The 15221-nt window shown below is 25.2% G+C and overlaps 2 protein-coding genes across 3 annotated transcripts; both read right to left on the bottom strand.

The window, feature by feature from the left end:
- Positions 1-85: 85 nt before the first annotated feature.
- LOC122850036 lies at positions 86-10680 on the bottom strand. 2 transcript variants are annotated; one of them, XM_044149004.1, is made up of 27 exons: positions 10558-10679; positions 9446-9927; positions 9218-9373; positions 8862-9136; positions 8678-8786; positions 8505-8595; positions 8185-8423; positions 7751-8118; positions 7401-7678; positions 7156-7340; positions 6907-7074; positions 6626-6778; positions 5946-6551; positions 5713-5868; positions 5247-5627; positions 5095-5185; positions 4795-5033; positions 4372-4727; positions 4021-4298; positions 3760-3947; positions 3029-3691; positions 2799-2957; positions 2444-2737; positions 2172-2355; positions 1938-2094; positions 1602-1864; positions 195-1536 (listed from the first exon to the last, which is right to left on the bottom strand). In XM_044149004.1, the coding sequence occupies exons 2-27, from the start codon at positions 9922-9924 to the stop codon at positions 244-246; spliced, it is 7809 nt and encodes a 2602-aa protein (XP_044004939.1). In that variant the 5' UTR covers positions 9925-9927; positions 10558-10679; the 3' UTR covers positions 195-243. The 2 variants fall into 2 exon arrangements, with proteins under 2 accessions (XP_044004938.1, XP_044004939.1); XM_044149003.1 differs by having other exon boundaries at positions 86-1536; positions 7156-7678; positions 10558-10680.
- Positions 10681-10981: 301 nt separating this feature from the next.
- LOC122850037 (aminopeptidase N-like) lies at positions 10982-15208 on the bottom strand. Its single transcript, XM_044149005.1, has 11 exons — positions 15079-15208; positions 13996-14469; positions 13470-13916; positions 13228-13408; positions 12923-13164; positions 12475-12836; positions 12116-12393; positions 11869-12059; positions 11499-11789; positions 11355-11433; positions 10982-11291 (listed from the first exon to the last, which is right to left on the bottom strand). The coding sequence occupies exons 1-11, from the start codon at positions 15120-15122 to the stop codon at positions 11127-11129; spliced, it is 2754 nt and encodes a 917-aa protein (XP_044004940.1). The 5' UTR covers positions 15123-15208; the 3' UTR covers positions 10982-11126.
- Positions 15209-15221: the final 13 nt, after the last annotated feature.

Genomic DNA, 15221 nt, shown 5'->3' with positions numbered 1-15221 from the left:
TTACCATTGAAATTTACCATTTTATCTCAAAAAAAAAAAATAATATTTCATCTGTAAATTTTTAAACAGTATTAATATTCAATCCTTTTTTTTTTTTTTTATTCTGCAGTAATATTTTTTATTTTATTATTCAAAATACAAGATGATAGCTTAATTAAAAAAAAAAAAAAAAACATGATCAATTACAACTTTAATAATATAATATTAATATCGTATAATTATTAAATTTAAATTTTTAAATATTTAAAAAGTCACATTTAATATGATTAAAAATATAAAAGATACTCCAGTTAAAAATAGTCCAGTAACATGGATGGAATTTGAGCCAGATGGTTTTGGCTCAGTTGGTCCATTCAACCATGATAAAATAATTGTAGAATGATTGTTGTACCATTCTAAATTATCACGTGCAATCATCAATGAAGAATTTAATGATTTAGATATTTCTATTATTCCTGGTGTTTCTAATATGAAATTTTCCAATTTATCAATTTGAATTTGTGTAGATATTTTACCAGCAACACCGTTAAATATACTTGCTACATCATTCCAACTGCCATAATAATCGTACAATTTTTTATAATTACTCATTAAATATTCAAGTGTTATATTAACACCAAAACCATCAGCTTTGTATACCGACGAAATAATAAGATCAACATTTTGATCTCTAATTGCAGTATCACGTGACAAAAGAATATTAAAATAATAATCAATTGCTGTTTTATTTCTTGAACATCCTAGTGAATTTAATATTGTAATTTTTTCTGATTCTAAATTTGATTTTTTATATTCTTCCCACAAAAATATCCAGTCATTATAATCACCATACTTCAATGCAGTGCAGTACAATGCTGGTCTTGCATCACGATCAATTTTTGTTTTATTTTCTTTCAATTGATTAAATAAACTTCTTGATTGATCAACACAATGAATATGATCAAATTTACAAGCCCATGATAATATTACTTGTCTTTTTAATCCATCCATATGACTATCAAGTGGTGATCTAACAAAGCCAACTTCTTTATAAACATTTTCAATTAATTTTAGAATATAATTTTTGAAAATTGGCTCAATTGCTTGTCCCTCAAATCTGTCAATTAAATATGCAACACCATTGAAGAATGATCTCCATGGTAATAGATCAATTTCATTTTCTAAATATTTGGTAGCATCTAAAGCCAATTCATATGATACCCATTTACCCTGTGCCATATTTAAAAGATCATCAATAATTTGAGCACGATTTATCTCATGTATTCCATCAAAGTTATCATGCTTTAATGCTTCAATTAAATTTTCCCAATTTTCTAAATTATAGTTGACTCGATAGAAACCTGATTGTTTGACATTTACAATGTACCATTCATCATGTACAATGTCAGGATTGTCAAATGACTCATTTCGTTTACCAAACCAAAATACTGGAGATGTACGATTAAAATTTGGTTCAGATTTTGTTGCATATGATATTGGTATCCAGTAGGGTTTAGTTTCTAACGACTCATTTTTACCAGTAATCAAAAAACGTTCCTAAAATAAATTAGTATTATAAATTATTATAAATATATTATTTTAATTTATATTTAAATTATTACCTGAGAAAGTTCAATAGATTTTTCTGTCACTGACACACTGAGAAGTGGATAACCAGGTTGACTTGCCCATGAGTTCATCAAATCTTCAACGTCTTCATCGACAGAAGAAATTCCACCAACAGAATCAGCACTTTCTTGAAGAGCTGACCATAATTTTTCTGATGTTCCAGTGTCATATTGATTATTGCTCAGATAAATATTTAATCCTTTTTGGAAAATTTTTTCTCCAAATCCACAACGCATCATATGAATAACACTTGCAGCTATCAATGAAAATTCATATAATAAAATTAATTTTGTTTGTTATTTTAAATAAAAATAATATAATATTTTTACCTTTTCCATAAATAATTGCATTGTTTCCTTCACCAGAATCATATGGTGTTTGCATTATATTATTCATTGGCCTCATTGTTGCATCTGAATCTTTTGCTAATGCAACTTGTAATTCATAAACAGCAAATTGATCCATTATTTTCCATTCAGGAGTAATCTAAGTATAAAAAAAAAATATTAAATTAGTATTTTAACTTGAATAAAGTATTTAATTTTGAGAAATAAATTATTTACCCCGTCAATTACGACCCATTCTAAGTATTCAGCAAAACCTTCGTTCAGCCAAAGGCGATCCCACCATTGACAAGTTACCAAATCGCCAAACCAAAAGTGAACAAGTTCATGAGCAATTGTTGTGGCCATGTATCTCAAGTACAATGATGAAGTTACATCCTCTTGGACCAACAAACCATATTCCCTGATTAAAAAAATATATTAATAAAAAATTAATTAGAAGAAAATATTATTGATGATTTAAAATTTCTGGCAAAAAAAAATTTAGTTACCGGAACGTAACAAGACCATAATTTTCCATGGCACCAGCTGCAAAATCTGGTATAGCTACCATGTCAACCTTTGAAAGTGGATATTCAATGCCAGTGTAATTTTCAAGAAAACTCAGAGACTTTTCACCATAATATAATGAAATTTGTGCATCTTCAATGGCATTTGGACGAGCCCAGACACTAAAATTGCCATGTTCGTTGGATATGTTAACAAAATCTGACACGACAAAAGCTACGAGGTAGGAAGACATTGGTACACTTTCTTCATAGGTATCCCATGTGAAATTCTCCAATCTGTAAAATATAAGTAAATTTAGATTTTTTTTTCTCAATGTAAATTGTTGTTTTATCTTACAATGATGCAATGGAAGATTTAAGAGCCATATTGCTGCGTGTATGATATTCATTAGGCCTTTCAATATTCACTGTGAAATTAGCTTTAAATTCAGGCTCATCGAAACAGGGAAATGCTTGTCTTGCACCGAATTTTTCAAACTGAGTACTGGCAAGCCAACTGTAAAATAATAAAAATAAATAAATGAAAAATATAGCTTTTATAAATTTTTAATTATACTAAATACTAACTGTGTTTTTCCAGTATTGTCTTCATAAGAGCTTCTATAAAATCCTTCCATTTTATTATTCAATATTCCAGTATAATGTATTGTAACATAAAATTTAGTATCTGCTTGTACAAATTTATTGAAATAAATCGTTAATTTTTGAGTAGTAGAATTGAGCTGGTAACTTGAGACTTCTAAAAGTTTAACAGAATCTATTCTTGTTGTAATTTTTTGTATAGTCAATTTATCTGCATGAAGAACAACACTGGATACATTTGTTTTTGCCTGCATCTTAATTTCAACTTCACCATTAAATGTAAAATTTTTTTCAACCAAAAATGGTGTTAAATAAATTTTGTATTTCAGTGGTTTAACTGTTGTTGGAAGTCGATAATCTTTGCTTGGATATTTTTTATCAAGCCATTCGAAAATACGAGGACCATGAAGATCATACCAATCATCTTCATCTTTTCCTCTTGTCATATTTTTGTCTACAATTATTTCATTTTTATCATTCAGCACAGAAATTAATGAATTTTTTGTACATTTTAGTGAACTTGTTATCAAATCTTTTTCGGTATTAACATTAGTTGAATTAATTTTTCCATTAAGAAATTCCCAATCTTCAACTGTTCCATATTTCATGGCAACACAGTAAACAGTATTTCGTAAATTAACTGGAACTCTACAAAAAAAAAAATAAATAAATATACATTAAAAAATAAAAAATAAAAAATAAATTAAAATAATTACAATTGTGTTTCATTTGCTCTCCAGGCAGCAAATAGCTCCATGGATTTATCAATACAATCTTGATCATTAAATTCACAAGCCCAATTGAAAATATATCTTCTCAATATTTTATCAACATGAGACTCTCCTTTAATTTCATTTGATCCTAATTTTTTGTAAATTGGCTTCAAGCTTGTCAGTATGTGTGTCTAAAATTATAAAGCAAATTTATATACCAAAAACTTGTCAAATCATAAATTAATTAACATTGAAGATATTTACTTTGTACAAATTGTAGATATCTTTTCCAGCAAACACTTTATTCAAGTAAGTAAAACCATTAAAAGCAGCTCTCCAAGGTATATAATCAGTTTCTTGTATTAAATATTCAGTTGCTGATAATGCAACTGAATAATCAACGTAATTTGCTCTTGCAAGATTTAATAAATCATCAATAATTGCTGCACGATTAATTTCATGTATATCTTTGAATTTATCACTCTTCAGAACATCGATTATTGACTTCCAAGAATCACTGTCATAATTAACACGATAATACCCTAAAAAAATAAAATAAACATTAATTAGTTAATTATTATTATTAATTAATTATAATTCATCTTTTTTCATTACCAGATTGCTGAACGTTTAGAATGAACCATTCATTTTTAGGATTGTTAATTGTAATTGATGCAGTTGATGAACTCAGCCAATTTGTTGGTGCAGTTTTTGAAAAATCAGGATTTGATTTTGATGCCCAAGTTATTGGAATCCACCATGTATTATTAACATCAATATTATCAGGATTTTTTAATAAGAAACGTTCTTGTTTAAGATTAATTATTTTATCAGTTCTTTCAACATGTACCACAGGAAATCCTGCTTGTGTTGTCCATGTATTCATAATTTTTGTTATATTTAATTTTGTAATATCAACTTGTTTTTGCATAGCATCAAAAAGATTATCAGGAACCACTGAGTTATATTTTCTATAAATTATTTAAAGTATTAAAATAAGGAAATATTAATTAGTAAAAGAAAAAAAATAATCATTACCTATCTTCAAGATAAGAAGTCAACGATTTGTTAAAAAGTTCAGGACCAATAACTTTTTCAATCATTCTCAAAACACTGGCTCCTTTGGCATATGATATGTCATCAAATATTGCACTTATTTCAGATGGAGTATTAACATCATGAGTCATTGGATGACTTGAAGGTAAACCATCAGTTTCAAAAGATTTTTGTAATTGTTCAACAATAAATTGTGACTCAAGTTGCCAAGATGATTCAATCTATTTAATAAAAAAATTATTAATTATATTTATTAAATTTTTATAAATTTAATCAACATACTTTTGCTGTTGTGTGATACTGATAATATCTAGCAAATCCTTCACTGAGCCACACAACACTCCACCATTTTGGTGAGACCAAATTGCCAAACCTAAAATAAATGATTAACAATTATTTCGAATGAAATAAAAATATTATAAGCTTTATCTTACCATTGATGTGCAATTTCATGGGCAATAACATTTATAATTGATTGTTTTGATGTTATTGGTGTGTGATTTTCATGATAAAGCATATTTGTTTCTTTGTATGTTATTAAACCCCAATTTTCCATAGCTCCAGATGCAAAATCAGGTATTGCAGCCATGTCTAGCTTTGACAATTGATACGTATGTCCGAGTGATTTTTCAAAATAATTTATTACTGGTGAAATAACAGACACAGCATAATTTGCTTGATCAATAACATTTGGTCTTGCCCAAGCTGAATAAATTTTTTTATCAGTTATTTTTTTAAAATCTGACACTATCAAAGCCAACAAGTATGAAGACATCACTGGAGTTTTTTCAAAGGAATCCAGAATACGATCTCCACTATTTAATAAAAAAAAAAAAACAATTTAACATTTGTAGATTAAAATAGAAATATTTATTTATTGATATTTTTGTTGACACTTACTTTGTAATACTGCCAATGAGTTTTGTATTGCTTACAGCAACATAATCTTTTAATCTGCCAACACTTAGCTCAAATGTTGCTTTAAATCCAGGCTCATCAAAACAGGGAAGCATTCTTCTGGCACCAACTGGTTCAAGATGAGTTGAAGCTAGCCATCTTGAATCACGATATTATATTTAATTTTATAAATTTATAGCAAGTTTATTTCCTAATTAATTATAATTTAGTCTTACCTGGTATTATTCTTATCATCAACGTATGAACTTCTATAAAAACCCCTCATCTCTGTATTTAATTGGCCTTTGTAAGAAATATTTATCAAAAGTTCAGATTCTTTTGGTACTGAATTAGCCAAAGTAATAATCATCACTTGGTATAACTTGTCTTCTGTTTGGTTGATGATTTTTAAAGGTGTGTCATTTACACTCAAATCAATATTTATAAATTCAATTTCTTTTGTATGAAAAACTACAATTTCTGTTTCTTCAACAACAGTTGTTACTATTTCGACAGTTCCATTGAATGTAAATGTAGGATACAACTCAGGAATAACCTGGATTTTATAACTCTTTGGAATTATACTTGTTGGAAGACGATACTTGTTACTATTATCATAATTATTATTACGAATCCATTTTAAAATAGTGTATGAATTTTTTTTGTACCAATCAAGCTCGAATTTTGCCAGCTCTAAAGAATCATTCAGCTGATCAATAATACTCTCAAAGCTTTTTTTATTTTTTATTATAAATTGTGAAAATTTATCAACTAGTTTTTGTGTTGAAAATCTTTCTGATGCTGTTGCAACTATTTCAGCTACATTTTCATAACTACCATAGCTATAAATAAATTATAAATTAAGTGAAATTTATTTTTTTTAATATTATAATTTCATTCAGATAAATTTACTTACTATGCTTTCATTTTTAAATGATATTTATCGACAAAATTTAATATATATTCTGCACCAAATAATCCAGAATTTGATACAGCTGCAAATATTGAAACACTATCTTGTCTACGGACATGAGTGATCTCAAAATCACCGATTGCAGACAGTAGATAACTGAAAAACATTTAAAATAATTTTAAAATTATTATTATCAAGATATTAATTTATTATCAATTTATGTTTCTCTTTAAATTGCAGAGTCAAAATATTAATTTTTTTTTATTATTCATTTTTTTATTTACTTTTCAAGGGTTGTTTCATTTCGTGAACATCCAAGGCTTTGCAAAATGACTGTTTTTTCAGCAGCAGAATCTGATGATAGATAACGATCCCACAGCTTTGTCCAATCTGAGTGTGATCCATGTCTTATCGATGAACAATAAACAGTTGCTCTTTGATTCTTTGGAACTCTGAAAAAAAATATATTTTCAATTGATTATTCCTTATTTTTTTTACCTTATGAATTTTATTAATTTAATTAATCAACACACGGTTTTTCAGCAGATGTAAATGATGAAAAATGTTTTATTGATTTATCAATACATGCTTTGTGATTTAATTTACAAGCCCAACGATTGACCTCTGCTCGTAAAAGTATATCAAATTTATTATCAAGAATCTTATCATCAAAATCCAATGTCACGGTGATCCGGGAAATTAAATTGAGAATATGATTCTGTAAATAAAGATAACCGATAAGATATAAAATTATTACAAATTTATTTATAAAACTTACAGCAAAAAGTTCGTAATTTGGTTGTCCAGCAAAACGTTTTTCCAAATAATCCAAACCAACAAATGCCGATTTTAAAGGAATATAATTATCTTCATGAACAATATATTGAAGTCCATCCAATGCAATGTCATAACTAATATAACCAGCTCTAGCTAAATTCAACAAGTCATCAATAATTGCAGCACGATTTATCTCATGTATATCTTTAAATGATGAACCTTTGAGAACATTTATTATCTGATACCACATATCCCGATCATAATTTACACGGTAAAAACCTTTGAAAAAAAAATTAAATTATCAATAAACAATCTCATAAATATAATACTTGTGTAAATAATAAAATTTACCTGTTTGTTGAATATTTAAAATAAACAAATCATCATTATTTATTGCAAGATTAATTTTATCTGTTTTTTTTTCAAACCATTTTTTTGGCGCTGTTGATTTAAAGTCCATTTGTGATTTTGTTGTCCATGTTAGTGGTATCCACCAGGTTTTATTTTTTGATATATTTTTTGGATTTCTGATGAAAAAACGTTCTTGATTTATTTTAATAATATTTTTATTTTTTGTTACATTTACAACTGGATATCCAGATTGTGTTGTCCATGAATCCATGATAGTTTTAACTTGTATTGGAATAATTATTTTATCAGTAATTATTTGTTTTTGAATTTCATTCCAAAGATCATCTGGTACTGTAGATCCATAACGACTATTTAAATAAAATAACAAGTTATAATAAATGACAATTTTTCATTCGAATAAATGATAAACTTACTTATTTTTTAAATAAGCTACCACTGCTTTGTTGAATGTTGACGAACCAAAAGTTTGATCCATCATTCTGATAATACTTGCACCCTTGTCATACGTTATTTTATCACCACTTTTACCAATATCTGAAGTTGTTTTTACACTTCTTGTCATTGGTTTTGAATGGTCCAATCCATCAAGATTAAAAATATTTTGTAATACATTAACAACAAATTGTTGATCATATTTCCATGTTGATTCAATCTGTAAATTAAATTTAATTATTTTTAATTTATTTTTCCAATATTCTTTTTGATTTTTTTAATTGTATTTTAAATTATAAACCTTAGCTGTTGCGAAATATTCATAGTATCTAGCAAAACCTTCACTCAACCAAAGTGTGTCCCACCATTGTGGTGTCACTAAATTGCCAAACCTTGCAACAAAAAAAATGAACAATTTAATTAATAATATTAAATGATTTATACATTTTTTTGTATATTAATTAATAAAATTACCAATTGTGGGCTAATTCATGGGCTATGACAGATGCAACTGTTTGCTGGGCTGAATCTGATGACTCATCTGGGCTATATAACATTCGAGATTCCTTGTATGTTACGAGACCTGTAACAAAACAATATAATAAAAAAAAAAATCAAGTAATTTAAAAATTATAATGATAATATCAATAATAATTACCCCAATTTTCCATTGCACCAGCAGCAAAATCTGGAAGAGCAATCATATCCAATTTTTCTAGATGATAAGGCTCATCAAAAAGTTTATTAAAATAATCAAGACTTTTATTTCCAATATCTAAAGCATAGCTTGCTTGTTTTATATATTCTGGTCGTGTCCAAACACTTATACTTCCATTTTTTGAATTAACAAAATCAGCTATTATAAATGCACACAAGTACGTTGACATGGGTTTACTAATTTCATAAAAATCCCAATATATTTTGTCTTCCTTACTGAAAATTAATTCAATTTAAAATTTATATAAATTATTAAAAACAATAATAATTAAATTAACATCGAAAAAATATACTTACATATATTTTTCATCAGCTTTAGGCATGTTGCTCAATGATTTATATTTTTCAGTTCGAGATATTTCAACTTTAAAAGTTGCTTTAAATCCAGGCTCATCAAAACATGGAAATGCATGTCTTGCATGAGTTGCCTGAAATTGTGTTGCAGCTAACCATCTTTTTAATGAAAAAAAAAAAATTAAAATGAATTAATAAATTAATTAGTTAAAAATTAAATTTGAAACTTACTTGATATTTCCTTTGTCATCGAAGTATGAACTTTTATAAAAACCAATCATATTGTCAGACAAAGTTCCATTGGAATTAATTGCAATGATAATTTTAGAATCTTTCTCTAATATTTTTTTTAAAAAAATTGTATATTTTTCAGTTTTTTTATCATATGTGGTATTTAATATTGAAACTTTTGTTGTTACATTATTTTTTAATAATTTTACACTGTATGATTGTATTTCGATATTTCCATGATGCAAAATAATTTTGTCTGTTTCATTTTTAATTAGTGCTTCTATTTTAACATCTCCAGTAAATTCTAAATTTTCCATATCTGTTACCATTCTAATTTCGTATGATTTTGGTATCACGGAATTTGGTAAACGATAATCAATTTCTTCATTTTCAATTGGTATTTCATTTGCATAATTTTTACAAATAAAAAAAATTAAAACCACTATATTTAGCAGTAAATTTTTTAATCTAGAACCCATTGTCTGCAATTGATAAAAAACGACTGATTTAATATTTATTCAATTGATAATATATATACTACAAGTTATCTTAAATTAAAAAATAGCTTATCAATTTTTATCTACCTTACGTTTTGTTTAAATAATTTTTTTTTTACTTTTTTCTATAAATATATTACAGAATGAATTTTATTATTATTTTTTTTAAAGTGTAATTTTATGTTTCGGCGCATTAATATTACTGATATCAATCAGGATTGATACATTGATAGGCTATATCTTTTTAAGATAAAATAAAATGTGCGTAATGTTTATTTATTTATTTTTTTAAAATATATTTTTAACGAAAAAATTATTGCAAATATTTGATAAGATTAATTGTTAAATTATTGATAATAAATTATTGAAAATTAATATTAATCAAATCGTTGGAAAATAAATACAATAATGCGTTTTATGGTAGAAGATAATGAGGTTAATAATAAATGCTTCATATTGACTTTTGGATTAATGATATAATCTCTCGTGGATGTTTGATTTCATAAAGAATTTATATGATAAAAGATATTTAAAAAAAAAAAAAGAAAATTTTTCATTTAAATAATAATTATTATTCAATGTTTAATCAATTATTTAATTAAATTATTTTGTTACCTTTTGTGATGAATTACTTCATGCAAATTAATGACAAATTAATTTTTCTAGTCTTGAATTTATTTTTGAAATATTAAAAATAATATCAGTTATTTTTCGTTGATTTATTTTATTTTTCTTCAATGATTTTCTTCATTTTCAAATAATATTATTTTATTTATTAATAATCAATAATCAATATTCTATACTCGAGAATGTCGTTGATCGTACTGACTTAAATTTAATAATGGTTTTAGTGAGATGTATTTTATTTTCGGTTAATCATTCAATTTTATCTCGTTGAGATTATGGCATATCAATATTGTGATACAGAAAACCACACCAGATGGTCATTCAAGATTAGCCAGATATTTAAAAAAATTATTATCATGTAAATAATAAAACTTGAAAAAGAAAATTAAGTATTAAAAAAAATTAAAAATGGTTACAATGTTTTTTTTTTTTTTGTATTAGATAGTAAATATATTATTTTTATTGTTCATTAAACAACTACAGAATATCATATTGTTATTATTATTATTAATATTTAATGAAGTATATCATTCAATTTGATAAATTAAATATATAATTTATGAAGCCTTTATCATTTCCATTGTTGCAATTTGTTTTTTCAACCATTCATTTAGAACTGGAGAATTTTTTTGTGACCATTCTAATTTTTTTAACTGCTGTGGAATTGCTGTTTTAACCCAGGGTGTGAGATGATCATAATTTTGATCGACAAAATCACTTATCTAAAAATATGAAAATTAATTAATTGTATATCTAAAAAGAGGATAAATATTTTTGCTTTTTACTTTTTTCATGTGAGTGCGAGATGGAGTTCGCCAGATATAATCATTCAATGTTGAAGACGTAAAAGTTGTGTTATTAAAACTGTGAAAAAAAAATAATTAATAAAGAAATAATCACAATATTAATTTCTAATTAAAGTAACTTACTATTTTGTTATTTGATCGAAATTTTTTGTGAAATAATCAACAGCATAGTCCCAATTTTCTGGGCCATCATTTGAAATAAAACCAAGTGCCATACGTGTATTATTTTTAGGCAGTGTAGAATTTACAAGTGCTTTATCAATATACTCACGTAAATATGTTTTATTTTTTAAACACCCTAAATATTTGAAATACTTGTATTCACCATTTTCAATTTTTTTACTTAGCATATTTTTATTTTCACCAGCTGATACTCCAGAACAAAATATCCATGACTCAAGATTCGGTGAAATTCTGTAATTATTTTTCATTTTTAATATTTTAATTATTTTAAAATTTAATTTATAAATTTATTTTTTAATATTAAACTCACGGATTAGCTGTTGAATTTTCAATGTATGCAGATAATTTTTTTTCAGCAATTTTTTTACACTCTGTGTGATTAAATTCACACAAAAATGGTAAAAATTCAATTCTTTTTTTCTTTAATATATATGAATCTGTTGGTTTTTCCTCATAGCCAATTTCAGCTGATAATTTTTTCATAAGACTCAATACGTATTTCTAAAATAACAAATAAATTATTAAATTGAAAATTAATATTTATTTTTTTTACTTACATTTAGATTATCCTGAAATTCTTTATCAATAATTTTTCGTTTTATGGATCTAAAAGCAATCGTAGCATGTCGCCATGGAATTAAATCAATTTCTCTTGATAAATATTTTGTAAGTTCCAAAAATGTTGTATAATTCTTCAAATCATTTTGTGCAAAATATGACAAATCATTAATTAATTGGCCACGATTTAATACATGAATATTTGTGTAATTATCAGAGTTTAAATATTCTGTTATTTTTTTCCAATTTTCCAAGTCATAATCAACTCGATAATATCCTGAAAAAAATATATAATATAATAATAATAAAAAGAAAATATAAATATGCATATTACATATTAATTTAAAAAATATCTCACCAGATTGTTGGACATTTAAAATAATCCAATCATTCTTATCAATAGCATCAATACTTAAATTAACATCATGAGGTTTTAGCCAATTAATTGGTTGAGTTTTATTAAAATTTAAATTTGTTTTTGTTGCATAATTAATTGGAACACACCAACGATTAAATTGTTCACTCAAAAGATTACAAGTTTGATTTATCAAAACTGTACCAATTGTGTAATTTCTATTGACTTTAATTATTGGATAACCTTTTTGTTCAGTCCAGGGTTTCATCAGGCTTTTAACACAAATTGAAGGTTTTTTATTTGTTTTATTATATGCTTCTTGCATTGCTTTCCAAAAATCATCAGATGTTGCAACACCATTTTTACTGTGAATATAAATATCATATATTTTTTTTTAATAAAAAATAAACAAATTATAATATTATTTAATAATTTAATAAATTTAACAAACTGTTTTTGAAGATAAATACGAATTCCTTGTTGAAATATTTCTTCAGATAATATATTATTTAGCATGTGCATGATAACAGCACCTTTGTGATATGTCATTGATGAGAATTGTGATTTTATTTCTGTTGGTGATTTTGGTTCCCAATTTAAATAATTATATTGAGTTGTTGAGTCCATTGTGAATGCACTTGTTTGTAGTATACGAACAACAAACATATTCATCAAATCCCAGTCTGGATAAACCTTTAAATAAATATTTATTAAATTTATAAATAATAAAAGTTAAATATATTTTTAATTATTTACTTTATTTCCAATGTAAAATTGAAAATAACGTGCAAGACCCTCTTTGAGCCAGAGATATTTCCACCAGGCTGGACTGACAAGGTTTCCAAACCATTGATGGCTCAATTCGTGTATAACAAGTTCAGCTGTTGCTTCTTTAGCTGCACATGTCGTTTCATTATCAATCACAACATTTGATTCACTGAAAATAAAAATAATTAATATCAATAAAAAAGAAAAAAAAAAGAATATTATATTCTTACCGATAAATTATGAGACCATAATTTTCCATATTTGATTTAGCATCAATAATTGCAAAATTATCTAGTTTCGGTAATGAATATGGTATCCCAGTGTATTCAGCAAGATGTGGAAATGCTTTATCACCAACTTCCTTGATATATTTCATTTGAGAAATAATATTTTTTCTAGCACAAATATTAAATGTTGCATTGTCATTTTTTAAACAATCAAAATTTGAAATAACAAATGCAAATATATAAGTTGATATTGGTGGTGTTGTTTCAAATGTTGTCCAAATTTTATCATTTTCAATTAATGATTTATTTTTTACTGGCATATTTGAGGTAGCAGTATAATTTGGAAAATGATTTATTGAAAGATTAAATGTTGCTTTAAATGCTGGCTCATCCCAGCAAGGAAAAGCTCTTCTAGCTTTTATTGGTGACAAGTGTGTAGCAACAATATAACTAAAAAAAAAAAAATTAATAAATGAAAAAATTAATATTATAAACATTAAATATAATAATAATGTTTTTTGAAATTTACACTTTATCATTTTTATCATTGATATATGATGATCGATAAATTCCAATTGGCTCTTTGCTTATATTTCCAATGAATGAAAATTTTAATTTATAAAAACCAGGCTGTATTTTATTATCAAAATAAATTTTTAAAAAATCAGTTGTATTAATACGTTCATGACATTTTGGTTTTATTATTGTACCATTTGAATATATTAAATAAGTTGATGTTTCAATGATTTTTAGTCCTTCATGTGCATGTAATATTATACTTGATGTTTCATTTATTACTTTAATGTCAATTGTAATATTACCATTGTATGTAAAATTATTTTCAATAATATGAGGTATTAATTTAATGTCATATGATATTGGAATAGTTTTATTTGGTAAACGATAATCAATTGTGTCATCAATTGTTGAAGCTTCAACGTTTTTATCAAGCAGTAAAAGCAACAAAAGTGCAATCCATCCTCCTGCCTTGTTGGCCCGCATTCTGTAAGTGAATTATAAAAGCCATTATCAAACAATTTAAGTTAAAGCCCTGACCTGACAGGGTCAAAATAATCATTTCAATAACAAATGACTAAGTAAAAAATAAAAAGGATTAATTTTTTTTTATTTTCCAATAGATTTTTTTATATTCTATTCACACCTTGTCGAGTCAATCTATTTACGTTATCATTTATATTTCAATTAACAAATATTAATACTACATAAAGAAAAAAAAAATTAATTAAATAATTTAAAAATACATTGATTACAATATTTAAAATTAATTTCTATTTACACATGCAAATAATAATTTTTAAAAAAATTAAACAACAAAAATAAAACAATTATAATTTATAAAATTTTAATTTAATTAAATTTTCAATGTTTAATAATAAAGTTTTAAATAAAAAAAAAACAAAAAAAACCTGTTGAAAATAATTAACATAGAGTGTCTTAAATTAAATTATAATTTTAAAATTTTTTTTACGCATTTAAATAATATATTTTTTTTTTGGTTATTTAGTTAATTTATTTTTGTATTTGGATTTATTAAAATTATTAGTGTATAATTATTAATTATTAATTAATAACAACAACTGTTAATATTTACCTTCGAAAATATTTTTTTGTACGTTTCCAAGCTGATTCACGCATGCTTGTTAATATTCAAATGATTCAAACGACGACTGAGAGAAGAACTGGCACAGTAACTGGCATTTATTATCATCATCATCATCATCATCATCGTCAATG

Source organism: Aphidius gifuensis, linkage group LG2 (assembly GCF_014905175.1).
Source record: "Aphidius gifuensis isolate YNYX2018 linkage group LG2, ASM1490517v1, whole genome shotgun sequence".
NCBI lineage: Eukaryota > Metazoa > Arthropoda > Insecta > Hymenoptera > Braconidae > Aphidius > Aphidius gifuensis.
The sequence above is the reverse complement of the archived record's forward strand: the minus strand, read 5'-3'. Positions and strand labels throughout refer to the sequence as shown.